This window comes from Lathamus discolor, chromosome 3 (genome assembly GCF_037157495.1).
Source record: "Lathamus discolor isolate bLatDis1 chromosome 3, bLatDis1.hap1, whole genome shotgun sequence".
NCBI lineage: Eukaryota > Metazoa > Chordata > Aves > Psittaciformes > Psittacidae > Lathamus > Lathamus discolor.
In genome coordinates this window covers 77,285,315-77,312,348 of record NC_088886.1, presented here as the reverse complement: position 1 = coordinate 77,312,348, position 27,034 = coordinate 77,285,315, and the positions used below count along the sequence as shown (strand labels likewise).

Genomic DNA, 27,034 nt, shown 5'->3' with positions numbered 1-27,034 from the left:
GGCATCTCCGCGCTCCCATTGGCAGAGGCTGCAGGGGGCTAGGCTGTGATTGGCCCCACGGGCCGCAGCCCGTCCGCGGCTTCCCGGGTATTTCTGTAGCGGAGCGCGGGCGGTGGAGTGGCGTTGTGGTGCAGCCGTGCTTCACGGGTAAGTGCGGGCGGTCGAGAGCGGGCCGGCGCTGCCCGGCTGTCCGTCCCGCGGGCCCGTCGAGCCGCGGTGGTGGGGCGGGGAAGGGAAGGCAAGGCAAGGCGTGCGAGGGGCTAGGCGGCGGGGCCGGCCACCCCCCGGCCTTTGCTCCCGAACTGCCGTTGCGCGGCTGCGCTGCGACCATCCGGGAGCGACGTGAGCTGTTAGGAGGCGGCGGGGTTAAATGTAGTTAAAGGGCAGCCGGGAGCGAGTGCGAGCTTGGTACACGGGTGTTTCCGAGGCCCCCACAGCTACAGGTGAGCCACCTATTTAGGGGCTTCCAGCAGGAAGTCTCTCCAGAGACTGCAGTTATATTGCCCTTACCCAGGACAAGGCAGACCAGCAAGATGTCCATCCTACACCGCCTCACTTGTCAGTGGCAGCCTGTACCCCAGTGTCATATACTGGGATGCCTGTATCCCAGTACTGGTCTCTCTAGTGCCATCTCCACAAAAGGTGCCGACTTCTGCTTTTTAAGTGTTTCTGTGCTTGCGTCCTGAAGGATCGCATTTGCTGCATTATATTGCTCTGTAACTGCCTCTTTGGATGGTTTCTGCCACCAACCCTAAGTCCCTTCCCAGTCTGATTGCTTTAAGACACAGGAAGATTGGAGTACATTTGCATTTCAGTCCTAGAGGAAAAATAATGAAGTTCATGCATTTAGACAAAATCTTCCAGCTTAGCTTTCCTTGCCAATGCCACATTAAACTGTTTGCCTTGGTGCCGCTACAGTATAATCAAATGCTGTGTTTCTTGTAATCCGAATCCCATGCTTGGTGTCAATCCCGTATTGAAATCTTCAGATCCCTCACATTAAACATAATTGCATTTTAAACTCTCATTTACTTCTCACACTTAGCATGTGCCACTCAGCAGCTGAGGGAACTGGCATGGAAACACGGACTGGCTGGAAGCCACATGCAAGATAGCCCTTTACCCCCATGCTGCCCTGTTCTTCGAATAGGTCTTATCACCTTTTTAAGAAGAAGTTGCAGAGAGAACTTGCATCCCACCACCCACGTTCTCATCCTGGACTTATCCTTGGATATATCTTTATATGCCATTTCCACTACAGGATGCTAACCTGCAGCCCAGTGAGAAGACTGTAACTGGTCTGCAGCTAGTGACCATACATCAGAACATAAAGCCACTCTATCATAGAAGTGTCATTGTACAGCATGGCTTCTGTCAGTCATATTGGTATTAAGTAACCTTTGTCTGCTGCACGAATTACTTGACTTTAACCTGAAAATTTGATCTTGGGAGCTATGTATCAGGAAAAAACATCTTCCCCATACTTATCCATTTCAGGTGACTTGAGATCTTGTCCATATTCAGAGCAGCAAATAGGGCACAAATAGCACCTGAAAAAGGGCCCCCTAGAGGTTTGGGGTTTTTTTCCCCAGTCACATTGTTGGTGGAGGGGAGTTCGTCTGCACCAACGGAAAGTGAAATTCCACGTACAGGGTCTCAGTCAGGCAGTGTACAGTATCCTGGTGGGATTGGGAGGAGAATCCAAAGAGTGAAAACAAGAAAACTAATGGGTTGGGATAAAGGCAGTTTAACAAGTAAAGCAAAAGCCATGCGCACAAGCAAAGCACAACAAGAAATTCATTCCCCACTTCCCATGATCAGGCAGGGGTTCCGCCATTTGCAGGCAAGCAGGGCTCCATCATGTGTAATGGTTACTTGGAAAGACAACTGTTTACACTTTTCTTACTCCCACCTCTCTTCAGGATGGCTCAGTGGTATCAGCTACAGCAACTTGATTCCAAGTTTTTGGAGCAAGTTCACCAGCTATACGATGACAGCTTTCCTATGGAGATCAGGCAGTACCTGGCGCAGTGGCTGGAAAACCAGGATTGGTAAGCATAGAAGCTGACCTTCAGCTTACGTGCTAAGCAGTGTTCTCATACATTCAGTTACAGGCAGCAGCAGAATACTGGGGAAGCGAGCTGCTAGGTTAACCTTTGCTGGTAGGACACTTCAGTAGCTGTGTGGGTGCTATAGCCTCTGTTCCTGCCCCTCTTCAGGCCGCCTTTCTAGAGGGGACTGACACCTAGAATAACAAGTGTAGTATGTATCTTATATTTCCCTTGGTTGTTCTGTAACAAAAGTGGCTGGTTTAAGACCCACCAGTTACTACCTTGGCAGTTAAGTCTCTCACTGTTCACAGACTTTGAACTTTTTGCCAAGATTTTGTGGAGAGTTTTCTCTTTAGATGTGCATGGAATAAGTAAATGAAGTTGTACAGAACATGGTAAAAATAGAGCAGACAGCGTTTTGTATTAAGGAAAGTCAATGAAACTGGCTTATATTGGAAGGTAATTGTTACTGCTCGCATATACTACCACTGGAGTTGGGGATTAAAAGTAATTTACTCCTGTAAATTGAATGCTGTGTTAAAAGTGTATTTAACGCAAGTATGCCTTAAACTGTTATAGGGAACATGCGGCCAACAATGTATCTTTTGCTACGGTGTTATTCCATGACCTGCTGTCACAGCTTGATGATCAATTTAGCAGATTCTTGATAGAAAACAACTTTCTGCTGCAACACAACATAAGGAAAAGCAAACGTAACCTTCAGGTATGCCTGGGGTGTATGCTTATACATTTGATTGAATCACTTCAGTAGTGCAATTAGGTGCCTCTAGGCAAATTACAGTGCGATGAGGGATTTTCACAGAGAAGGTAGGAATCCTAATTTAAAAACCAGAATCTAAATGTTGTCTTACTTTCGGTTTAATTTGCTACAGTTAGAAAGTTAGTTTCATTACCAGTACAATTACAGTTTCTGAGAACACAAGGAACAAGAAAGTTCTAGTTTTTACAGTGTTTACTATATGTATGTGGAGCACTTACTTGAAAGTAGTTTCACTTTTCCCACCCCTTCCTCAGCCACTTTTCTGAGCATCCTAATAAGCTTCTGATGCAAAACAAACATAGGATAAGAAATCCTTCAAATGTAACCACAGAACTACAGTTAATAGCAAAGGACTTGTCATTAGACAGCACTTTTGTGCCTTGTATTGTACTGACAAAGAGAAGGGCCAAAGCACTTGGCAGTGAGTGACAGTGCAGAACTTAATCCTTAGTGACTTACCTACTTCTGTTAGTTGGTCCTCCCCACCTCCCCTCTGGCTCTATGCCAGATGGTCTTCCATAGAGTCACTTTCTCCACAGCCTATATTCCCACACACCTAGCTTCTCCTCACCACAAATTGGTGACTAGGGACTGTTTTCTGAACAAACGTGACCAGGCTGTACTTACCTGATAGTAACTACAGACCACCAATGAAAGATCAGTCAAGAAGGCTGGTACAGCTCAGCAACACCATCCCAAGCGGAGCAGGGTAGTACTCAATCCAGAGCATGTTTCAACTTTGTATGCATGTAAGACCATAAGGTTGAATTTGTATCCAGCCTTGACTGTGTGTTCATAAATGGCAGCTACACACATCTCCTTTACATTACTGAGCAAGAGCCGTACCTGCTAAACTGGAGCCACTGCCCTTCAAAACCAGCAGCTGTACTTAAAAGGTGTGGGAGGGTAGCTCTCAAGAGAAGATGTGCTCTCTCTGGGACTGTAGGGTAGTATCCCCTTCTCCCAGTAATATCTCTGACCCTTTCCTGTTGTTTTGTGCCAAGTTCCATCTCTTCATACACTGATGAACTAAAATAAGAAACTCATTCTTTGAGATGGTTGCATCTGTCACACCCCCTGTAACGCTGGAGCATGTTATGCTATGACCAGTGCGTTTCCTCACACACACACAGTCACCCACTAATCTTTTTGCCAGTCCGTTTACTGAAGTATAAGAAATTACGGGTATGAACTTTAACAACAGACTGTCTCTAATGCCAGGATAATTTCCAAGAAGACCCAATACAAATGGCAATGATCATCTGTAGCTGTCTGAAAGAAGAGAGAAAAATTCTAAGCAGTGCCCAGCTATCAAATCAGGTAACAGTCTTGGAACATACTGCAGTTGTGTCTACCCTTTTCTATTGTTTGGGACAGAGGGAGTGGAAGAAAGCCTGTTTCTTCTTTCAGTTATCTTCTCTGCCCAGCAATATGTTTCCAAGAGACGAAAGAGTGAACACTGATACGTACCAGCTGGACAGTGTGCCTTGTTTGTGCTGTGTGAAGCATTTGGAGGGGAAATGGCCAGGAAGTAGTTGCTATTCCTTGAGTGATATAAAAGCTATGCTTTTTTTTTTCCTTAATTCTTCTGTATAGTCTAATGTACTCATCAGATTTTACTACAATTTAATTATTAGTGCTCGCCTTGTTTTTCCAGCAACATTCTAGCTTTTTTCTCCTGTGTTTCACTCCTGCACTTACTCCATATTAAGCAGCTGAGCCTTGGTGTTCTCTGGACTGTCACTGTGGGAAAATGCTGCATCCCCTTTCCAGTTACCTCCAAGTATTTATTTATTACTTTTTTTTTTTTAATGAAGCCCATTTCTTTGAACTATGGGTAAAGCCGTATTCTTCTCCTTCCTCATCTGCTCTCTTACTTTTCATCTTTGTTTTTATCTTTTCAAGGAGAACTGTTTTGCAATAAAAAAAATCTGCAGTTGGGAAACTCATGTAAGCAATATAGCTAGATGTAATCTACTTCTATAGTAATAAAGTGATGACTGGCTGAACATGACAAGTTCTGATGCCAAAATACTTCCCCTTAGGGCAAGTTTTTGAATACATGTTGGTAGAGTGAGAACATTACGCATAGGGTTTCAACAAGGGGCCTAATGCAACCGTGTCCAAAGCAGCTCCTCTAAAAATGTGACTCTTACAGAGCCCTTGTAGCTGCAGCACAGCCACTCAGTTCCTGTTTTGGCCAGTGATGCCGTTGGCAGTTGTGAGTGCTATGTATGTGATGCATTTGGGTCATCAAAAAGGGAAATAAGTCATCCTATACTTACTGTTGGCACTAGGTAAAACACCATGCCTTACCTCTGCTTTTTGGTAAGTGTTCTCATTTCCTAAAGCTGAGAAGATAAAATGCAGAGCAAGCACAATTATAAGCATCATAAAAAAAAAAATAAAGGAGAATCCCAAATGCATGAGTATGCTCAGATTGCCTTCATAGTCTGACCTAAATCTATGATGGGGGACCTTTGGCAGCTTACCAAATAAGCTAAGGTTATCTAAAGCATTTAAGTTGAAGCATTGGAGCAACAGTGCATTTGTGACTGTCCTACAGTGGAGGAACAGCAAGTGTCTAATGCCAATAGTACTGTTAACATGCAGAACGAAAAGATCCTGCCTTTTAAATTACTGCAGCTCCCTCCAAGTGATGTCATGTAATAAAATTCCCAAATGTTACTGGGGTCAGCTTTCAAAAAAACTATACCGAGATCTAAAATGTGCTTGAATGCTCAGTAGGAAAGAAATTAGATACCAAGTTACCCCATTTGCCTATACACAGACATATCGTGTTCTTTACTCTTAGGCCATTTCTCTCCATATGCCATATGGATGAATATAATACTTGATGTAGATGTCATCCAGCCTTCAGGGCTGCTGTTTCCTTGAAATACATTTAAAAGATACATGAACATAAGAAGAATGTATTTGTGCAGAGAGAAAACAAAATATGCTTATAGCTTTATATTGCTATGATGAAAATGCATCATCACCACACAACAGGCAATTTTTAATCCTCCCTTGTTTCTACAGATTCATCTGAACCCAATTTTGTATTATAAAGCCTTAGTATGATCTGTCAGAACCAGCCAGCTTCATCAGGTTGATTGTCAACAAAAGCCACTAACTTACATTAATGAAAAAATGTTTGCTGTAATCAATCACTCTGGTTTGACTTCTGTTATTGTTCTGTTTGTTCCTCAGATGGAGGTAGGGGGCATACAGAACACTGTGATCGGGATGCTGGACAAACAGAAGGAGCTTGATGCGGAAGTTAAAGGTGTAAAAAACCGTGTTGTAGTAAGTATAGTATAACTTTTTAAAGTAGTGTTTGTTGATTCACAGATGTTGAAAACTTTCAGTACATGAGTTATTTTAAAATAAAAATAATGAAAAAATGGTTTGGTTTTCAAGTTATAGCCAGTGACTGAAAATCGAAAGTAATTATTTGTTAGTAGCAACCTAATACGGATTGGGATTTGACTGGTTTAGCCAGATCAAATTTCTTGTGCCTAAATTTTAACAACATTTTATCCATCTGAAATACTAGCAACTGAGGAAAAAACTCTGAAGAAGTGATATACTGACTAATTTGGTATTAACTAGAAGATAGATTTTCATTTAGCATATGTATTTATGGTCTTGTCATGACAGATATTGCTTGGAAAAAAGATTTCTAAGAATTTGAGACTTTGTTTAAAATGCTGTGTACTGTTCCAGGGTTTTTCCACTGTAGCTTAGGTTCTCATGAACTCCTTATTTTCCATACTTTATTAATAACAATTATAGTTAGCTAAGAAGAGGAGGAAGGGAGAATCAGTAAAAGGTTGTTAAGGTTAGGCATATTTCCTGTTAGGAAGGTCCAGGAAAAGGCATTGCTACAAAACTGGACTTCGTCTCTGTAAAGGGTTGATACCATGCAAATCACAAGTTACACATTGCGTGAAGGTATTGAATAATTGTGGCCACCTTAATTTGTGCTTTGTAGGATGTGGAGCAAGACATCAAGACATTAGAGGATATGCAAGATGAATATGACTTCAAATGTAAAACCTTGCAGAATAGAGGTAATTTATCAAGTATCCCATTGCATGTACTTAGTCACGGTAAACTGCTGTCATATGTCAAGATTCTAAACCTAATGAGATGCAGCCAAATTTATTGGCGATGTCCCTTCTTTATTAATTCTGCTTTGATAATGTCCCTCCTTCATTAATTCTGCTTTAGGCTGAGGGAGTTGGGGCTGTTCAGCCTGGAGAAGAGAAGGCTGCGTAGAGACCTCATAGCAGCCTTCCAGTACCTAAAGGGGGCCTATAGGGATGCTAGAGAGGGACTCTTCATCAGGGACTGTAGTGACAGGACAAGGGGTAATGGGTTAAAACTTAAACAGGGGAAGTTTAGATTGGATATAAGGAGGAAATTCTTTCCTGTTAGGGTGGTGAGGCACTGGAATCGGTTGCCCAGGGAGGTTGTGAGTGCTCCATCCCTGGCAGTGTTCAAGGCCAGGTTGGATGAAGCCTTGTGTGGAATGGTTTAGTGTGAGGTGTCCCTGCCTATGGCAGGGGGGCTGGAACTAGATGATCTTGAGGTCCTTTCCAACCCTAACTATTCTATGATTCTATGATTCTATGCTGAAACCTAAATTCATGAAGATGAATTCTCTGCGTCTGTCCTGACGAGTAAAAGAGCCTCTTTGTTAATGCAGTGTTCTTTCGTCCTTTACATCCTTTTGGTAGCAGAAATAGCAAACCCTATAGATCTTGTGATCATTGAACCTTACACCTGAATATTCAAGTTTAGGCTTCTCTTTGCTATCTTGTATTTCACAAATGCCTTCCTGCTTCAAGTTTTGTAGGCGTTTGTCTACCAAGGGAAGCACATGCAGCTGTAGTCCACACTGGTTTCATTATGCAGATCTGTCTTTTTTACTTTGTTCTAGAAAAGGCTTCAGTTTCCGACACAAATTAGCAGTTGACTGTCCCTCAGAACAGGGATGTGTTCAGAAGATATTAAGGGGAGCACTGAGCCACGATCTTGCTGTTTGTGTCTGGAGGCAGGTAGCACTTCCATGAGGCAGATGGGAACTTCTAACCTAAGGTCATTGGCAGCAGAGGTAATAACTAGAGTGACTGTAGGATCTGTCAGCCTGGGCTATCCTCAGGAGGCTGTAAACATCCTCCCTTAAAATAACAGTTAGCTACTGTTGCAAGGTTAAATACTAATTATTCATGTCTGAAATCAGCATGAGAACAAGTTGCTCAGCATGTGTCTTTATGCAGTATAACTATTTTAGATTAGTTTCTTGCTCTAAGAAGTAAGCAAACTCAATTACTTCACTGGGATAACAGCTTTCCCTTGCATTAGTGCTTCAGGTGTAGACTGTCCTTTCAGAAGAAGGAAAGGAGGAATCAAAATAACCTAGAAGGCAGTAAACATTTCCTTCCTTAAGCTTTAAAGATATACCTTCACTTGACATTAGCCAGGCAGGTCCCCTTCTCCCCTCAGTGTTTTTCCCACTCATACTTCAGCAATCCACCAGGCTCACCTTCACAATTTGGGCTTATTTTACAGAGCACGAGTCCAACAGTACGTCGCAGGAGGAATATAAGAAAGAACAGATGAATCTCAATAAGATGTTTTTATCACTTGACCTGAAGAGAAAGGTAGCACTCAAGTTTTCTTTCAGGCAACAGCACTTCATTTTGACTGCATTTTCATTGGATTTTCATTGGCTTGACATAAATTTTGTAAAAGAAAACTCTTCTACTACTATTAGTTGTATTAAGATTTCATTCTTTCCACCCTGACTGAAAATCTGGGATCTCTGTAAGCAGTTCTGATTCTCTTTAAGGAACCTTTATCAAACTCTCAGGTAAAGCTAAACGATAAGAGGGAAAAGGTGTCCCATCAGTAACATTAGAGTTAAAAGTGCTCACTCTTCTTGTAATGCTCAAAACTACAGCAAACACTGGGTAATCCCAGATATACACCTGGGACATCCATGAAACATTGGCTCTTCAGAATTCAGCAATACCGAACATGCTTTGTTTCTCCATTGTTCCTTCACTTAATCTAGCAACTACTCCAGTTAAAATGACGCGTGTTTTCTAAAAACAACTTCTGTTGACAGAAGTTAGTACTTTGAGATGCTTGCAGAGTTTTGCAAGACAGATAACATTAGCTAAAACAGTACTTCGTTTTCCTGTGTGAAGTATTTTTAATAAGCAGGGTAATTTAATACTCTCTGTAGGAAGTGGTGAACAAGATAGTACAGCTGCTGAATGCCACAGAGCACACACAGACTGCTCTTATTAATGAGGAGCTGGTGGAGTGGAAACGCAGGCAACAGACAGCATGTATTGGTGGCCCACCCAACGCCTGTCTTGACCAGCTACAGAACTGGTAAGTCTGTGGTCAAGGACTGCATTGGACGGGAACTCGTAATGTTTTACGAGAACACCGAATCTGTGAAATACCCTGCTGATTTGTATTATACATTTTCAGTATCTGAAGGGGGCCTATAGGGATGCTGAGGAGAGACTTCCTCAGGGACTGTAGTGACAGGACAAGGGGTAACGGGTTAAAACTTAAACAGGGGAAGTTTAGATTGGATATAAGGAGGAAGTTCTTTCCTGTTAGGGTGGTGAGACACTGGAATGGGTTGCCCAGGGGGGTTGTGAGTGCTCCATCCCTGGCAGTGTTCAAGGCCAGGTTGGATGAAGCCTTGGGTGGGATGGTTTAGTGTGAGGTGTCCCTGCCTGTGGCAGGGGGGCTGGAACTAGATGATCTCAAGGTCCTTTCTGACCCTAACTATTCTATGATTCTATGATTCTGTCACGGTATAACTACATTTCATTGATTTTATTACCTTACCACATTTCCAGTGAGAAAGAAGTGTTCTCTGTGCATTGCTTAGTCCTTCCGGACAATCATCTTCTGTCTCAGCATTATTACACTACAAAAACATGCTAAAAGTAATAAGATTGTGTACTTGTAGGTTCACCATTGTTGCTGAAAGTCTACAGCAAGTTCGTCAGCAGCTCAAAAAGCTTGAGGAGCTGGAACAGAAGTTTACTTATGACCCTGATCCCATAACAAAAAATAAACAAGTTCTGCAGGACCGAACACATAGTCTTTTCAAACAACTCATCCAGAGGTAACAGACAAGAAGTGTCTTTTTGTATGAATAAATGGATGGAGAGCACCTTCTCTTCCATTCCCTCAGTATTTCCTGCATGCTAACTTTGCGTTTTCTGAGGTTTTCCTAAGTTTGTCGCAAACATGAAACTAAATGACCATTTTTGAGATTTACTCCATCTAGGGTTTCCACAGGTTTAGGCCCATGGAAAGGGTTTGTGATCAGTCATCATTTAACTTGGCAAGGAGCTATGCTACAACATGCACTGATTACAGAATCTAACTCCTAGGCTGCTAGTCCTTTTCATGCTTTGAACTTCAGCCCTGCAAAGCTCTGGTAAATGGAGGCAGGAAACTATCTGCACCAACCTATGCCCAAGGTAAATGTACACTAGATTCTCCAGCCTTTTGTCTCTGGGCACATCCTCGCTTTCTTCAGCTTAGGGAGGTCAGCCTTATTTCTACCATCTCCATGACGCAAAATACTGTAAGCTGGTAGTTGTCCCACATAAGATCAGAGTCCCATTCTGTAAACATACAGTAGATAAATTGATGCTGCAGAAGACTTGAATCTAGCAGATAAGAGAGGGGCTTTGGTACAATAGGTAACACTCTGTTATGGGGGGCTAGAACCCAGGTTTTCTGAGTCCTGTTCAGATGCCTTGACCCCTAATCTTCAATTGGAAAACATAGGTGCTGTTTTTTAAATAAAGTGAAGGCAATGAGGAAGAGCTGTAGAAATCCAGCTGCTGTTTAGTTACCTGTAAGCTACTGTTTAGTTATCTTGCCTGTAAGTATAGTTGAGGGAAAGGTCTCCATGCTGCGCAGGCCTAGGTAACAATTTCAGGATTTAGGTCTATGCAGCACAGTGCTACACAAAAAGGCACCCAAAAGAGCAACAGTTTGGAGTATCAGAACAGGTTAGCCTCAGGAGCTTCCTTCATGGGGTTAGCTAGCCATTATCAAATCCCCAGCGAGGTTATCTGGCTCTTCGGCATGTTGTTACATAGCACTGGAACAAAGTGTAGCAGGCACTGGGATTGGCAAACAAAGCAACGCTCTCCTTACTTGGATTGTGCTGAGTTACATCACAGTGTTTATATGCCGTTTGATTTTAGGGAAGTTTGAGGTAGTGCTGTCCTTCCACAAGCCATCAGTATATTTAGGAAAAGCCAGTCCTTATGAAATCACTTTATACTTGCAATATTTCTAGCCCCAGAGGTACAACTGAAAGAAACCAGCACACACCCCTCTGTGTAGATTGAAACTGCATGAACAAAGTGTGTAGTAGTACTGGCAATTCACTGTTCTTTTAAAGTTCACTTTTTACATAACTTCTTATTTCTTAAGTACAACATTGATAAATAAGAGTTCTGTTAATCTGTTCTTTCCATAGCTCCTTTGTGGTGGAGAGGCAGCCTTGCATGCCAACACATCCTCAGAGGCCACTAGTCCTGAAGACAGGAGTACAGTTTACTGTAAAGCTAAGGTATGTTTTCCCCTTTCCCCTTCCTGTTTTGTGGCAAGCCTTTTGTGTCACCAGCTTCCTACAGCCGAGAGGATTGCTTATCTTACACTGTAGCCCAGGTGCTGTGGTCAAGAGGAGGAAAGTGCCATGTGGCAGGGAGTCTATCTTCTAGCAAAGTTTAACTTGCATTAACAGAATTGAGGGACATTGAATATACAAGAAACATAACCAGAGACAAGAAAATACGTGCAGACAACTTTGCCAGCAGAACCAGTAACTTGTCCATTTACTTTCCTCTCTAAACACTATCTTGTAGGGAGCAAGCTTGGAGCTTTTATGCAACCCTGAGTTGTGCAGCTTAAATATGTATCTGTGATAAGTAACATAGTAGAAGAGAACCTGTCTTTTGCAACTGCAGTCATTTAAAAAAAATTCTCTTTCCAGATTGCTGGTGAAATTGCAGGAATTGAACTACAACTTGAAAGTGAAAGTCTTATTCGATAAGTACGTTGCATTTTTCTCATCCCTGTGTACATTAATGGTAAGCAGTCCCCATCTTCAGACATCCAAAAGGCAGTGATATTTTAAGTGTTGAGTTGACCAGGAGCAGGCTGGTTTTCCATGGCAGCAGGTATACCCTCCATTTTTTTATACTCATGCCCTTGCTCTAAATCTCTCTGCCATTGGAGACGTGTCACAGAGTACAGACAACCTCATCTTCTCACTGCTAGCTCCACTCAGGTGCACCAAGGACAGCTCACTCCTACTAAATCAGTCTGGGCACAGAGCAGCGCTTGTGCTTTTGCAGAGCACATGCTGCCCTTCTGTGTCGTGGTAGTTTCACTTGGGCTAGCATTAAATGAAAACAGAGAATTGAGCTCCACTGTTTCCAGTTGCATGGAGTTCAGTCATGTCTTTTAAAAGTCTTACTTTTTGGGTAGTCGCTAGTGAAGAACAGCTATTCTAAAGCTATTTCTGAATTAAGGGTATAAGCAGTCTACCATTAACATATCACATGTTCCCAGTTAGTGAAAAACTCAAACCAATCTAAGCGGACTACTACCAATGTTTCATAAGCAAGTTCAGTTTTTTACAAGCAATACAGTTCAGATGAATTTAGCACTTACTGGAAGGACAGGGAAAGAAATGTAACAGGCTATCCAAAATAATGATAGTGGCCATGCTTTTAAGAAAGTAGGTGGGTTTTTGTCTTGCCATTCAAGCCTTTTGGGGGCATTCTGTTCATTTGAAACACCTCTGGGGCCCAGAAACTTGCATGGAATGGGGAAAAGAAAACGAAAAAGAAATTCTTATGTGGTGGATGTGGGGGCTGAGGCTTTGAGAAGCGCAGATAAAACACAACTCAGTAAAATCCCAAGGGTTGGGAAAACAGATTGAAGTGACACAGCAATTTATGTGGTAAGTTGTATGGCTTGAAAGCAGATTTAAAATAACAGTACTATATAATTTCTCAGACCAAGAGTTAAAACCTATGCAGTAAAAGAAAGGACTTTGATTATAAACCTCCCATATAAAAATTTAAGCCTCAGTAAAAGATACCCTGTGTAGCACAATATGGATGTTGATTGCATGAACCAGTTGCCACTTCTTTTACACTTTGTGCACTTTTCACAGAAGCATTTATCAGTTCTCAGTCTGCTCTGTCAGGCACTAAAACACACATTTTCTGTCTGTGGCAGAATCTTTTAGAGATTGTTACTTTGTCTTTTTTTTCTTTTTGACAGAGATGTAAGCGAGAAGAACTCGGTCAAAGGGTATGTGGCATCAGTTTGGTATGTTCATGTTGGGTTCTTTCAACAAACTCGAGACTCAGATCTTTTCTCTCTCTTTGTGAAGGTTCAGGAAATTTAATATTTTGGGAACAAGCACGAAAGTAATGAACATGGAAGAATCCACTAATGGAAGTCTAGCAGCAGAATTCAGGCACTTGGTAGGGGATTCTTTGTCTTTTATTAACACATCCATTTAATTGTGTGGGTAGAGGGTGTGGTAGGAAGGAGACAAATTGTTTTTATTGTTGAAGTCATAGTTTCCTTTTCTGTTAGAGGAACTGTGGTCATCTCTGCTTTTCTTTGTTCTTCTCTTTTTGAAATCTTTAGCCTGTTTCAATTGAAAAGCTACTGCTTTTGTCACTGAAATAGGGCCAGAAATGAAAACAAGAGTATTTGCTGCCATACAGTTTATGTTGCAATGAGTTCTTCAGAGGAGTAAGAAAAATAAGCCTAGAAATGCTTTTCTGGGTCTTTAAGAGGAAGGGTCATAGGTAGGAAAGCTTGGAGTAGTTTAAAGAGCTTTGGGTCTGGTAGACGAAATGGGCAGCTACAAGAAAGTCAGTGCTTTCAGCAAACTATACAACACTTCTGATCTGCAGATTGTGAGATAAGTCAAACTGGTTCCACCATTACAGCATGAAAGGAAGAATGCAAGTCCCGACAAGTGAACACGGGATTTCCCCTTCCTCCCTTCATTTCCCAGAGCAGATGCTGTGTGGAGCTTATTGTCCATTTCAGAGGGGTACTTCAATAAACCAGTGTTTCATCTAATCCTTCCCAATTTCACACTACTTCTGTTCATATAAGGCCTCTTACATAAAGACATCGCATCATAATGGTGCAATATCTATTTTCACAGCTGAATGGTTTATAAAATAGTAGTTACCTACAATTTAATCCTTTGGCTTCCACAGCTTAGAACCAAATAGAGTCAGACACTAGTGCAGCAAGTTTGCATACAGTTGAACTACCAGAGCATGCAAACATTTCCATCCTCTACTACTTTCGTTTGTGGCTGACATAAATGACAGGGTTTTTTTTTTTTTTTTTGTTGTTATCTGCTTGCAGCAACTGAAAGAACAGAAAAATGCAGGAAGCAGAACAAATGAGGTAAGCAGCACTCACCTTGCTTGTAAAGCTTTTGCATAAAACTGAAAAGGCATTTAAGACAGTGCTCTGCTCAACCCCACAAAGAACCACACGGGATGACAGATTAATTGGAGACAAGCTGAGTGTCTAAGAAATGGTGTGTGTAGAAGGTGCCTACAAATGAGAACTATTGGCAGAATGATGTCACCTCAGGGCTGTCCCTCACTGGCATCTAGCTTTACCAGGACTTTCAGGCAAGGACAGATTTCTCTATGGCTTCCAGGTAGGAGCAAAAAAGTGCCTAGAGAGTACCCATTCTAACAGGCAGTTTTAGGAAGTCAGCATTGTCATTTGACTTTGACCTGTAAACTGTTTCTGAGGTCTAGAGCAAGTCATCTTTGTCAGAAAAGGTTTTTCCTTTGTGATGAATCCTCCTACCTTCCCCATACACAATTTTCAGTCCCTGAAAGGTTTGTTGGCTTTTGTTTCTTTTAAAGGGTCCTCTCATTGTAACAGAAGAACTTCACTCTCTGAGTTTTGAGACACAGCTGTGCCAGCCTGGCTTGGTAATAGACCTAGAGGTATGTCTTAGGTGATGCAAATGGACTTAAATTCCTGTATGTCACTGATGCTGACAATCTAAACTTTCTTTTTCTTTTGTTTTTTTGAAGTACTGGGGTATCAAGCACTTTCAATTATTTCAAATATATGAATGACACTTCACAACATCTCCGCTTAGACAGATATACTGAGAATGCTGTCAAAACTGGGTAAATAGGAGTAGATGTTCTTTGCAAAGCGTCTGATAACCAGCCCTGTGTCTTAAGCTCTCTAAGTATCAGTTTTAATTTATTTCAGAAGCAATATGCTATGAACTTTACCATTACTATCAGTGCTGTCATAACTGACACTAAATGAAAGTCTTGATCGGACAAAACCACGTCTTTCTAATAATTCATCATAGTAACATTTTCACCCTTACACACAGACTTTGAAAAGTTAAGATGATGCAAGTGAGGAATTACAATGGAATTGAGTTTGTAGGTAGTCTAGAGGAGGACTGCAGGACCAGTGCATGGTAGCCCAACATGTTTCCTTTTGTGTCCCTTTCAGACCACATCCCTCCCCATTGTTGTGATCTCAAATGTGAGCCAGCTTCCAAGTGGATGGGCTTCTATCTTATGGTTCAACATGCTGTCTACTGATCCCAAGGTATTTAAAAAGAAAATGTATGAGAAATACTATTTGCTGTTTTCAAGCATTGTCTGTATACAAGTGGCTGCTTCATTTTTTTCCATGCACATAACTCTTAATGGCTTTTAGGGACAGAGAGAAGCACAGTGACTTACTTCCCTATGCTAAACAGAGTAATGTTTGAAACCCCCATAAGGATGCATTGTATTCAGCATATACAGTGAAAAGCCAAATAAACATCCAGGAATTCAAATATAGCACACTTGAGTGATCTAGGAATTCTGCCCACTGTGAGAAGGCAAGTCCAAACCAGAGTCATCATCCCAGTAGTTGCTTTTCCTGGTAAAGAGTCAGAATAGCAACTTGCTTTTGCAGAGTTGTCTCAGACTGACATCTGTTCTTAAGTCTGCATTTTGTTTCAGCATTACGCTTCTGTAAATTCAAATGTCATTCCAAAATTAATGTTTATTGACTATAGATTATATTTTTCCCTTCCATTCCAGAACTTGTCATTCTTTCTGAATCCACCGTATGCAAAGTGGTCTAAACTTTCTGAAGTTCTGAGTTGGCAGTTTTCATCTGTAACAAAGAGAGGACTTAACGCAGATCAGCTGAGCATGTTGGGAGAGAAGCTACTTGGTATGGTCTGCTTCCATCACACATGGCCTGTTTGAACTGAAGCTAGTTCTAGGTCTTTTCTGCAATCTATTTTAAGTTGTCATTTCCTCTCATACCTTTTTCCCCTCATATAGTATCACTTTATAGCACTGAAGTGTTTTCAGTATGGTAGAGCTTGTAAAGGAAAGTCAGGTCATGACAACATCTGCAGTTCTAACTTATGAGCTCTGTTCTTTGGGGAATGCAGACTGGGGATACTTCTGCCTTTGGAAGAGCTACTGCATGTGTTCAGTCAATCTTTGAGGTGGCTGTTTGATGTATTTAATTTTTTGGTTTTGTTTTTAAATTGATCTCCATTAATTTTAACTTCATGCATGCCTTCAGCTACAGTAGGGGTTTTCTCTGCATAAACAGAGTTGCAGTATCAAAATGCAAACATTATGAAACTATTAAAGGATATAGAATTTATCATCTCCCAGATAAGAGTCCTTAGTAAAAGCCTAACCATCCATGAGTTGTTTCCAAGCTGTTTGTCGGTTTGCCTTGTAGGCAGGGCACTTGACACTGCTACTGAGTGTGCATAGTAGACTCTAGATAAAAATACTGTTGATTCGGTATATTCCACTAACCTCAAGTTTCAGGAAACATTTATACTTAAAGAGATTTGACATTAGTGGGTCTAGGTGGCAAGTACAGCATTCCAGTGTCTAATTCCCTTCCTCTGATTTCCCCAAGACACAAGATGTGACAAAAAGCTTACTGATTTAATAGGTTATTTGTCGAAATTCCACAGGGGAAGTAATTTTTTTGTTTAATTAGCCATCATGAAGACAAAGTGACCTCTGGCATATTTTGGGGTCAGCTTGCATTTCAGAGCTTCAGAGATTTTGTCAAGCTCTGGTAACAGTAGGGATGCTATTTAAATCTTATCTCTACAGCCAGAAATATTTCACTACTGAAAAAAATCCAGGTATTTGAACATGGCATATTTGGGATTCCTTAGTGGAAGCTAACAGAGTGCCAGCATACAACTCACTGTTGTTGTGATGTGAAAGTTGACAGAATCTTGGTCTCTTAAAATTAGCAGCATCAGAAAGCTTCCCTAACCCAATTTACTTTTAGAGAGATGAGAGGAAAAAGCAGTGTACTTCTGACTTTATTGTAATCCATAGCATGATCTGTAATGGAAAGAATTTGGCTCCGAATAGAGTCGGGGTCTGCAAAGCTTTAGCTACTGTAGTCACAGCATAGTATTCTCTTTGTGGTTTGGCTGTGGTTTATGAAACTGTTGACATAAAAACAAGGCAGGGAGGAAACGATTGCAACAGGAGCAAGATGAGTCTGTGGTGGGGCAGACCTAGGAGTCAAGAGTTCCTGGGGCAAAAGCTGAAAAGTCACTAGAATTGAGACAGTAGAGTGCTTAATCTAATAAAGCCATTGTAGGGTCTGCTGAGCCCCTACAGAGAAGCTTACATGTTGCAGTTTTCTTGTTTTGCTGGAGAGATGTGCAAGATTTCAGTCCCCTTTCCGTTTCATGGAAGCATTTTGTAAGTGGCGAGTGTTAGGTGTAGCACAGTGTAGAAAGTGTCAGAATGAATTGGTGCCCATAATGAATACATTTGTATTGGAATGCATGCATTTGATTATTCTGATGCAGTGAACTCCAGAGGGGAACTTTGCAAGCTCTCTGTGCATGAGCTGTGAAAATACAGTGGCCTTCCATTTCATTTTAATCCAACAGCTCAGAGTTGTAAATAAACAGAACTTGGTTCTCCAGCTACTTTCCCTTCAGCCTTACTAAGTAACTTATGGAACGTGACTGAAGTCAATCTGTTCTGTCCAGGGCCAACAAGTGGAGGATCTCACGATTGCCTTATTCCTTGGACAAGATTCTGCAAGGTATGACCACAATTTAAACATTGAGATGGAAGAGGGAGCTTTGTCTTGGTTTGTTTGGTTTTTGTTTTGTTTTTTTTTTTTCCCAGGGTGCTTCTCAGTAGTGTACCCTAATTATTCTGGAGCTTACATGGCTGTGGGAGGGTTTGGTGGTGAGGTTAAGGTAGCGGCAGAAAGAGGAAAAAGGGCTCATAATAGCAAGGAGCAAATGATTTTGAGATTGCTTTTGAGCCACGTGAACTACCCTGAAAGATGCATTTCCTGACACAATATTTTAGTTATTAATACAGTTGCTTTTAGTAGTTCTCCATTTTAGCTGTTACAGAAAATGTAAAACCAACCAAACCAAAACCAAACAGCAGGATGTCATAGGGAAGGATGCTTGTGAGACTAGGGACAACTGGATTAGGGTGAGAATTAGCACACGATGGCCAGGGGGGTCAGCACAGTGACAGAAAAACACATCATTAGATTTCATAACCCCAGCTGCATCAAGACAGGATGACATTTCACATTTTCTTTGGCTTTAGATCCTAAACTGGTATAGATAAGCAGGGGATGGCAGCAGGCAGGAGCAGACTGGGGAAAGAGCAAAGCTCTTGTGCCCTACAGGCACTCAAATTCATTAATACAGGTGTCTCATGGGGAATTGAAGTCAGGAATCTGAACAGAAAGTGTCTCGAAGCTGTTCTGCTAGCCAGCCTGGTTGAAAGTCCAGTGGGATGGTTTGTATGTCCAAGAGCTGTGATAAGGCACAGGCAGGAGCCAGGGCCTTTGCTTTTAAGCCAGAGTTTTTGCATGAGAAGCTGTGGATGACGTTTGTGGGTACTGTAGGCTTAAACAGGCATTTCTGTCACACTGCCTCTTGCCTTAAGATTCAGTACATGCTTCATTCCCAATAGTTTCTGCCCTGGAGTAGAGAAACAGAAAGGGGGGAAAAATTGTAAGAGAATATGGGGAGGGTGGGACAGAAGAAAGAGGGAAGAAAAACGCTAAAACAAGTAGATACTGGCAGGATTGAGAGCTTGCGTCCTCTCTCATGTTTCGTTACCTTTATTCTCCCACCCCTGTCTTGCCATATTCTGAATTCCAGGAAAATATAAATGATAAAAATTTCCCCTTTTGGCTGTGGATTGAGGGAATCCTGGAGCTTATTAAGAAACACCTCCTGTGTCTCTGGAATGATGGGTAAGACCTGACTGAAGTTAAGATCTGATCATTGTCTCCTATCTCCATTTAGGCTAGAAATTGCATGCTCAGGTACTGAGGTTGTTTATGCAGATCCAATAAAGGGGAACTTGGAACTAGAAAAGTCTGAGGCAAATGAATTCTAGTAGTGAGGAAGCTGTAATGAGGCAACTGCTTAAAGCAAAACCAGCAGATGACCAAGCTGTCCCATCTAAGTCACAGAGCAGGGCTTTGAATGTTAGATATTTTTTTTGCCCCTGCTCCCACTGTCAGTGGGTTCTTTTCACACCCTAGAACCCTCTTCTCTGATGGGGAAGACTGAAGTACAAAGTCGTGAAGGGATCACCTGCGTTTAAACCAAAACCCAAAAACCCTACCCACAGGCCTATTGTGAGCCTCCTGTAGGTGGCAGCAGCCACACTGAACATCTGTATCTGCAGTGAGTCCAGAAAGTAGTCTTTATTGATTTAATAGAGTATTATTAATTAGTAAGACCCTGCCAGAAGGAAAACCAGCTCCATCTGCCCTTTACTACAGGTTTAGTAAACTTTCAGTTCTGGTATTGCCGATTTCAGAAGTAACTGCTGCCAAAACCAGGACAAGCCAAGGTCCCAGTCCTGCATGTTAGATTTAGCCACATTAAGAAACCCTGTCAATAGCACACTCACAGTGGAGCATCCTTGCATCCCACAGTTTTCAGGATCTACAACAGCAGGGTTCTGTCTTGCTATGTTCAGCAGCAGGCTGCAAATGATTACCCCCTAGTTTTGTCAAAGCCTCTTTGCACTGCCTAAAACCTACGTATTTCTTAACTAAGTGGACTCCAGTGCAGCAGGAGCTTTTGTCAGCATTATTGAAGCAGAGTTGCAGTTCTGTCTTATTCAGTGTTCTGCCTCAGCATGGCTGCATGCCTACAGGATTGGTTTTGCATGTGGCTTTCATAGCATACAGTCTTGAGTAGAGCTCATTTCTCTCAGGTGTGAGAACAATCCACTGCTTAGGGTTTAACAGAAAGAGGTGGTGCGAGTCAAATCCTGAATGTAATCAAAACCAGAGATTTGGTGCTGTTTGTTTTTCCTCCTTCAGCTGGCTTGTGTTGGATAGAGATCTTTACTGCCTAGAAAGGCAAAAAGGGAAACTGAAGGGAAAACTTGTCAACAGCGAAGATATTTTAGTGGGAAAGAGACAAATCTGTAGTATTAATTAGGATAGAGACTCCCTTTCTTTACAAAATAGTAAGTACTATAGCCTTAAGAACCTGAAAGATGGGAAGGCAAGAGACTTTCATTATACACAGGATATTTACTACTGAACACATTTATTACCTAAAGCATACCATTAAAAAACAAAACAAACAAGACTCCATAGAATAGGCCTCTGAAGTTATAAGCAAAGCCATGATTTAGTAGGTTTTGTGCAGAAAGCACTTAATTTAATGCACAGAAGGCCAGCATCAGCACTCAATACTTAATTATTGATAGAGTATTTTGAGGAATAAGCAGCATTATAAATAAAGTCTGACCATTTATAGAAGCAGTTGGGGTATGAGCAGGGTTATGCCCTAGTGCTGGCTTGTACAACTCCCTCCTCAATACCTGTTCAGACCAACAATCCATTTCTTACAGTAACCACACTGGCTGCCTTGCCCACACAATTACATCTGCTGACCATAGCGATTCTGGGGGTTGAAGTCACACAAACAAAACAGCTCATCTAGAGAATGTGTACCAGGAATGAAACAAACCCCATACCTGTGTGAATGCAGTCCGGTAGCTAGCAAAGGTTTCATCAGCCAAAGAGGAGAAACGACTCGTGAAATTGAAACTTCTGGCTGGGATCTGACCATATTACACACATATAGCTTTACTTCTGCCTCTACCTCACAGCTTTTATTCTGAGCTCAGAACAACATCTGTATAAGTCACCAGACTGAAGGAGGAGTGTGAGGGGAAGCTGTGGCAACTCATGGCTTCCACACAGTAGCTCAAGCTGCCAATCCTACTGCTAGATTTCCAGCTATTCCCAAGACAATGCCTTCTGTGAGGCTTTCACAAGTACTTAAGCACTTTTGGTTGACAAAAGCTTTTTAGTTCTCCTAGCTAGCCCAGCATAGGTTTTATTTTGAGGAGTAAACTCAGCTTTGTTTTCAACATTACAGTTGCATCATGGGTTTCATCAGCAAAGAGAAAGAACGTACTTTATTGAAGGACCAGAGTCCAGGAACATTTTTGCTAAGGTTCAGTGAAAGCAGCAGAGAGGGAGCAATCACATTTACCTGGGTAGAAGGATCTCAAATTGGTAAGTCAGTAACAGAGAACATCTTTGTCTTCAAAATACAAGCTTACATCAGAAGAAGTCATGTTTATGCTCTTCTCTTTCACACTGAGAACCAATACAATACACCACCCTAGCAGTCCCAACCCTTACAAGCAACAAGCTGCAAGCAACAGCAGACACATACCTTAGTATAGATCATAAGCCACGCTGTCAATTAATTGTTCAAGGTTTCAGCTAGGACTAGTACCACTTCTCAGGTATTCCTTCTGGCCTGGAAGTCTGTTGAGGACATACTGCCTAGGCAGTCTCCTCTACATCCACAGGTTTTTTCTTAGCAAGACACCTTTAGTACATGTGCACCTGCATCTCCCTCCAAACACATAGCACCTTATCCCTCAGATTCGTTTTGTCATTCCAAACACAAAATACACCAAGAGCAATCACTGTATATGCTATCCCTGCGTGTGCCTTCCTATTCCACAGAACAATTCTGCTTCCTTTGGTGGTCATTAAATACTGATCTGCAGCACAGACCTATGAATTTGTGGAAGTGGCTGCAGCTTTACTGGACAGTTACAGAAAACAACTTTGAAACCACTTTTAAGAGTTGCTGCTTCTCTCACCTGCAGAGCCCCAGTTCCATTCAGTGGAACCATACACCAAGAAGGAGCTCTCTGCTGTTACTTTCCCTGACATCATTCGCAACTACAAAGTGATGGCAGCTGAAAACATTCCTGAAAATCCACTGAGATTTCTTTACCCCGATATACCCAAAGACAATGCCTTTGGCAAATATTACTCCAGGCCTAAGGAGGGTAAGTGCTATAAATGACTCACACAGTGTAAGTGTGATATTTGTTCTGGAGGTACTTGTGCACTGTGTAATAGAAAGAAAGGGTGGCAATTGGAGTGAATGTCTTGGCAGCCTATCCCATGCTGCTCAGTTGAAAGAGTGCTGCTCAGCTGAAAGGTGAGAACAGGCACCTAAGCTTTAGTAGGTTAAGATAAGGTCTGGTTTTAAAGAGACACAACATGAGATCTAGTCAGATCAAAACCTGAAAACGTTGCTGTCGCTGGCCCTCTGATTCAGCTTTCAAGTGAGCCTTGTGAGACACTTCAGACCTGCAGGTTCCTGCTAACCGCTGGACCTGTGACTCATATTTGACTGTTACACAGGACTGATCCTGGCTGTGTGGGCCTGGCAGGATGAGTTGATGCAGCTATATCAAACTTAAGGAGAGGTTTTGTTCTCAGTTTTCAATAGGGGAAAAGCAGAAACGAAAAGCGGACTGAAAAATGGAATAAAATCATCTTAGTGCTGTAAAATGCATAAGAGAGAGACTTGCACATTACCTGGGTCACAGGCTTTATTTCTGGTACAATAAAGATAGCAATGTGAAGTAAACTTGCTAAAAAAACCTCACCACCACCAAGAAAAACCCCACCCAAAACCAAGCTCTTTTTCTTTTTCCCCTCCTTGAAGCACCAGAGCCTATGGATTTGGATGGTCCCAAGGGAAACGGCTACATCAAGACTGAGTTAATCTCTGTATCTGAAGTGTAAGTTCCTATAGAAATGCTGGGTTTCTAGGAGCTGATCATAACTTTTTGCTGTAGTTTATGTCTCTTCACAGTATTTAAAGTGAGGGGGCCCTGTCAGTGGCCCCTCTTTCCCTTTGAGGATCTGATCACACCACATTCATGCAGTGCTGTGTTTGAAAGACTGTTTTTAGGTAAAACCCCAAGAAACCTACAGGTAGCTGTACTGGCAAATAATTTCATGAAAAGCAAGTTCTTAAAGACTTGTTGGATTTGCTTGATTAGAATGTAGATCACTGAGTAGTCCCAGCTTTCATTTAAATCTGTGCTGGCTTTGCAAAGCACGGCGTATTGCTTACAGGCTATGTCTTCTTCACAGGAGACCTCATTAGTAGCCCTTCTGGTCTCAGAACTAGACATGATAGCTCAGCTGTGCCTCACTTTGGTGAAGGTTTGTCCTTACCCTTCTCCTTCTGTTAGCCACCCTTCCAGGCTCCAGTCTCCAGAAAATCTGCTCCCCATGTCTCCTGAAGAGTTTGATGAGGTGTCTCGGATGGTGGGCCCAGCAGAGATTGACACTGTGGTATGTGTTATAATCCAGCCTTTCACAGGAGGGCTTAGCCAGAATTTGCTTTCTCCTTTTTTTCCCCTTTTGAATGCATAGGGAAAGCTGGGAATCCACAGTTAGACTGGGATTGCTATCAGCTGTTATTTCCACTTGTTTGTGAGGATGGGGATAGGGATGAAGAACAAGAGAACAAAGCTACCAATGTGTATCTTGCAGGAAGGGATGAAGGAGTAACGCTGTGGTCCTTCTTGTGGGGTCTGGGTGAGGAGGAAAGCTGGAAGGAGGTGTGCAGCTTGGCAGTGTTGCCTTGCCAAGGCTGGCAAGGTACTGCCTGTTAACAGAGCAGAGCCATCCCTTCGGGGTGTGCTTCAGAAAAACCCAAATCCAAGCTTCCTCCCTCCATGGTAGTTTGATCCTAAGATGCAAACCTGGTGCTACTTGGTCAAGACCTGGTTGTGCTCTGTGGTTAGCAAAAACTAGAGCATTAGGGCTTTACTTGGCTTGTTTAGTTGACATTTACTCTTCTTGTTGCAGATGTGTTCAGCTTATTCAAGTTAAAGGTTGAGCTTCTTACTGCATCATTACCATCGCTGATTAGCTTATGCATCCTGCTTTGCAGCCAATGACTTGGTGACATGCTTCACTTCAGTTCTTTGGTTTCTCCACCTGAAGGTCCAGTAGCAATTTTTAACTAATGGGAATGTAAACAGCAGTCTGAGTAGCCTCCTTCCATGCACTTCTTTTGTTTAGAAGTTCTTTGTTAAAGTGTTTCCAGTTAGTGAGATACCGTACCAGACTGAAGATAGGAATGAGAGGTCCTTACCAGGAGTGGTGAGTAACATGCATTTTTTGTGTAATGGAATTAGTTAAATATAGCGTGTAAAACAGCTGGGTGTACATAGAAGGCTTCAAAGGAAAGCTAGTTCTTTTGCAGAGGTTCTGTTCAGAGAGCTTGCACCTTTTGCGTAACTGCGTCTGAAGAACTTTCATAGCTTTGAATTTTCATCTGTGTTGCAGAAAGGAGAAGAGAAACACTCTGCAGGTGTATGCCACACAGAATCCATCCTGCTGGAGTTTGTCCTGGTTTTACCTCTTCTGAGGGCATGGCATACTGAAGAAACATAAGCCAGACAGTTATAGAATCCCAGACTGGTTTCAGTTGGAAGGGACCTTAAAGCCCAGTTCCAACCCCCCTGCCACAAGCAGGGACACCTTCCACTAAACCAGGCTGCCCAAGGCAGCCTGGCCTTGAACACTGCCAGGGATGGGGCAGCCACAGCTTCTCTGGGGAGCTGGTTCTGGTGTCTCACCACCATAACAATAAGGAATTTCTTCCCAATATCTAACCTAAATCTTCCCTCTTTCAGCTTACAGCTGTTTCCCCTTGTCCTGTCATTACATGCCCTTGTAAAAAGTCCCTCTCCAGCATATCCTTGTAGGCCCCCTTTAGGTACTGGAAGTCTGTTAAAAGGTCTCCCCTTCAGGAGCCTTCTCTTCTCCAGGATGACCCAGCCCAGCTCTCTCAGCCTGGCTCCAGAGCAGAGCTGCTCCAGCCCTTGCAGCATCTCCATGGCCTCCTCTGGACTTGCTCAAGCAGTTCCACGTCCCTCTTGTGTTGGGGATCCCAGAGCTGAACACAGGACTGCGGGGGGGAGGGGGGGGGCTGTCTCATGAGAGTGAGATTTCATTTTTGTTTGCTTCTTAAGGCAAGGTCTTCCTTGCATAGGATGTTCAGCACAGTCTTCCCTAGAAAAAGCACTTCTTAGGACTGCGCTTTAAAGCTGCATTGTCACATGCTGAGACTGCAGCTCCATGTGTACGATCCAGACTAAAGCCTCTGTAGTCTGCAGTTGTGCTGTCTTGCACTTGCAGTACCAGACAAAACGAGAAACTACTCTTAGAGTGCCAAAGGGGTTGACGTATGGTTTTACTCACTGTGCTTATTCTACCAAGATGAGGATCTGGTGAATTTATATCTTTTACAATAATATGTGCTCCATTAGGTTATAACAAGTGGAATGGAACTTAATTTTCTCATGCACTATGAACCAGGGCATGCATTTAACTGTTGAATAGCTTCAAGACCCTACCAACTTCGATACTGAAGTGGTTTTGCAGTTAGGGAAAAGGTCCAGGAAAGTGAAGGAAGTTCAGTTAAATGGAGTAATGGTTGCAGGATATGCAGTCCTTAGCACTTAAAGAATGAAGCTGTGCTTCCATCAGAGGAAGAACAGGTTTGTTTCTCTGCATGCTTGAAGATAATTAACAACTCACAGTTAAGAGGCAAGGTTGTCTTAAGTAGCTGATCTCTTGGACTAAGGGCATGTGTTAGTCCAGCCTGCGAACTAGCACACAGCTGAGCAGAGGGACTCCAGAAGCCTGGTACTGGATCTCATGTGCTCAGGTACAGACCCTGCTTGAGCTTGGGGTTGGACAAGATTACCTCCAGCAGGCCCTCCAACCTCAGCCCCTCTGTGCCACACTTGCTACTGCTGTGGCAGACCCCGCTGCTGCCTATTCCCCATGCTGGGGAGGGCAGCAGTGGCCAGTGAGGCTCAGGGGTCGCAGAGCTGCTTCTCCACCACTCAGAAATGGTAGATTGATTACCTGCTGCTTACATGTTAAACAACTGGTTCAGTTTAGTGTTGTGCGCAGGAAGACTGATGTGCCCCCTGCAACACTCGAGAGAAAGAAAAGTGAAAGGACCTAGAGCAGTAACATACGTATTTAAATGGAACGCATCGCTAAACTGACTTGGTTTTGGTGCCTTATGTTATAGAGGTTACAGTGCTGCAGAATATCACATGGTAACTGAATGCCTTTATGTGTATCGTTATTGTAATACAAAAATCAAACGCTTGTTTCTTGAGCTACACTTGTATTCATGTTCTAGATGCAGCAGTTTGTTTTCATTATACTTTATCAATCAGGGTGAAATCTTCTGGTGAGATTTAAAGCCACAGCTTTATCGATGGCTTTGTCTTTATACAGCCAATAGTTCTAAAACCCATGTTTTTTTTTCCCCATGCTGGAATAGCCTTTTGCCATTTTAAATAAATGGAACTATCACAGTTGACACTTTTGTCCTTTCTCTTGTGTTTTGGCTACTTCTATTGCAACGACGATGTGTCTGCCAGCAGATTACTGTATTCATAATGTTTAAAATATGCTCATTTTAAACTTGTTTGTGCAATGCAACAGTTAGAGCTGTGAAGTCCAAAGGCAGTACAGATGCTCTTAATTCATTGCACTGTTCTGCCCATCTGCATTACAGGGTTCTTGAAAGGTGGCTGTTGGAATAATTGATTAGCTTATTTTTCCTCCCCAATCAGAGTTTAATAAACCAAACTTGAATTTCTAACTGGAGTTCATCAGTAGGGTAACTGACCTACAGTTAAATCTGGTGAGCTGCCAAGCTGGCCCTCTC

General features: G+C 42.3%; 1 protein-coding gene across 1 annotated transcript; it reads left to right on the top strand.

Annotated features, from left to right (window-relative positions):
• Positions 1-44: 44 nt before the first annotated feature.
• On the top strand, positions 45-26,683 carry STAT1 (signal transducer and activator of transcription 1). Its single transcript, XM_065669937.1, has 24 exons — positions 45-147; positions 1,923-2,051; positions 2,631-2,775; positions 4,054-4,152; positions 6,046-6,141; positions 6,830-6,908; positions 8,413-8,504; positions 9,092-9,243; positions 9,839-9,997; positions 11,375-11,467; positions 11,891-11,950; positions 13,192-13,221; positions 13,304-13,397; positions 14,308-14,349; positions 14,826-14,909; positions 15,442-15,540; positions 16,026-16,161; positions 17,984-18,039; positions 19,130-19,224; positions 21,383-21,522; positions 22,131-22,316; positions 22,985-23,060; positions 23,520-23,622; positions 24,142-26,683. The coding sequence occupies exons 2-24, from the start codon at positions 1,924-1,926 to the stop codon at positions 24,163-24,165; spliced, it is 2,268 nt and encodes a 755-aa protein (XP_065526009.1). The 5' UTR covers positions 45-147; position 1,923; the 3' UTR covers positions 24,166-26,683.
• Positions 26,684-27,034: the final 351 nt, after the last annotated feature.

Bases quoted from the DNA above. Each gene is read 5' to 3' on its own strand.
- STAT1 (XM_065669937.1), top strand. From the start codon at position 1,924: ATGGCTCAGTGGTATCAGCTACAGCAACTTGATTCCAAGTTTTTGGAG. The intron at 13,222-13,303 runs GTATGTGGCATC...CTCTTTGTGAAG, and splicing joins GAGAAGAACTCGGTCAAAGG to GTTCAGGAAATTTAATATTT. The intron at 23,623-24,141 runs GTATGTGTTATA...TTCTTGTTGCAG, and splicing joins CAGCAGAGATTGACACTGTG to ATGTGTTCAGCTTATTCAAG.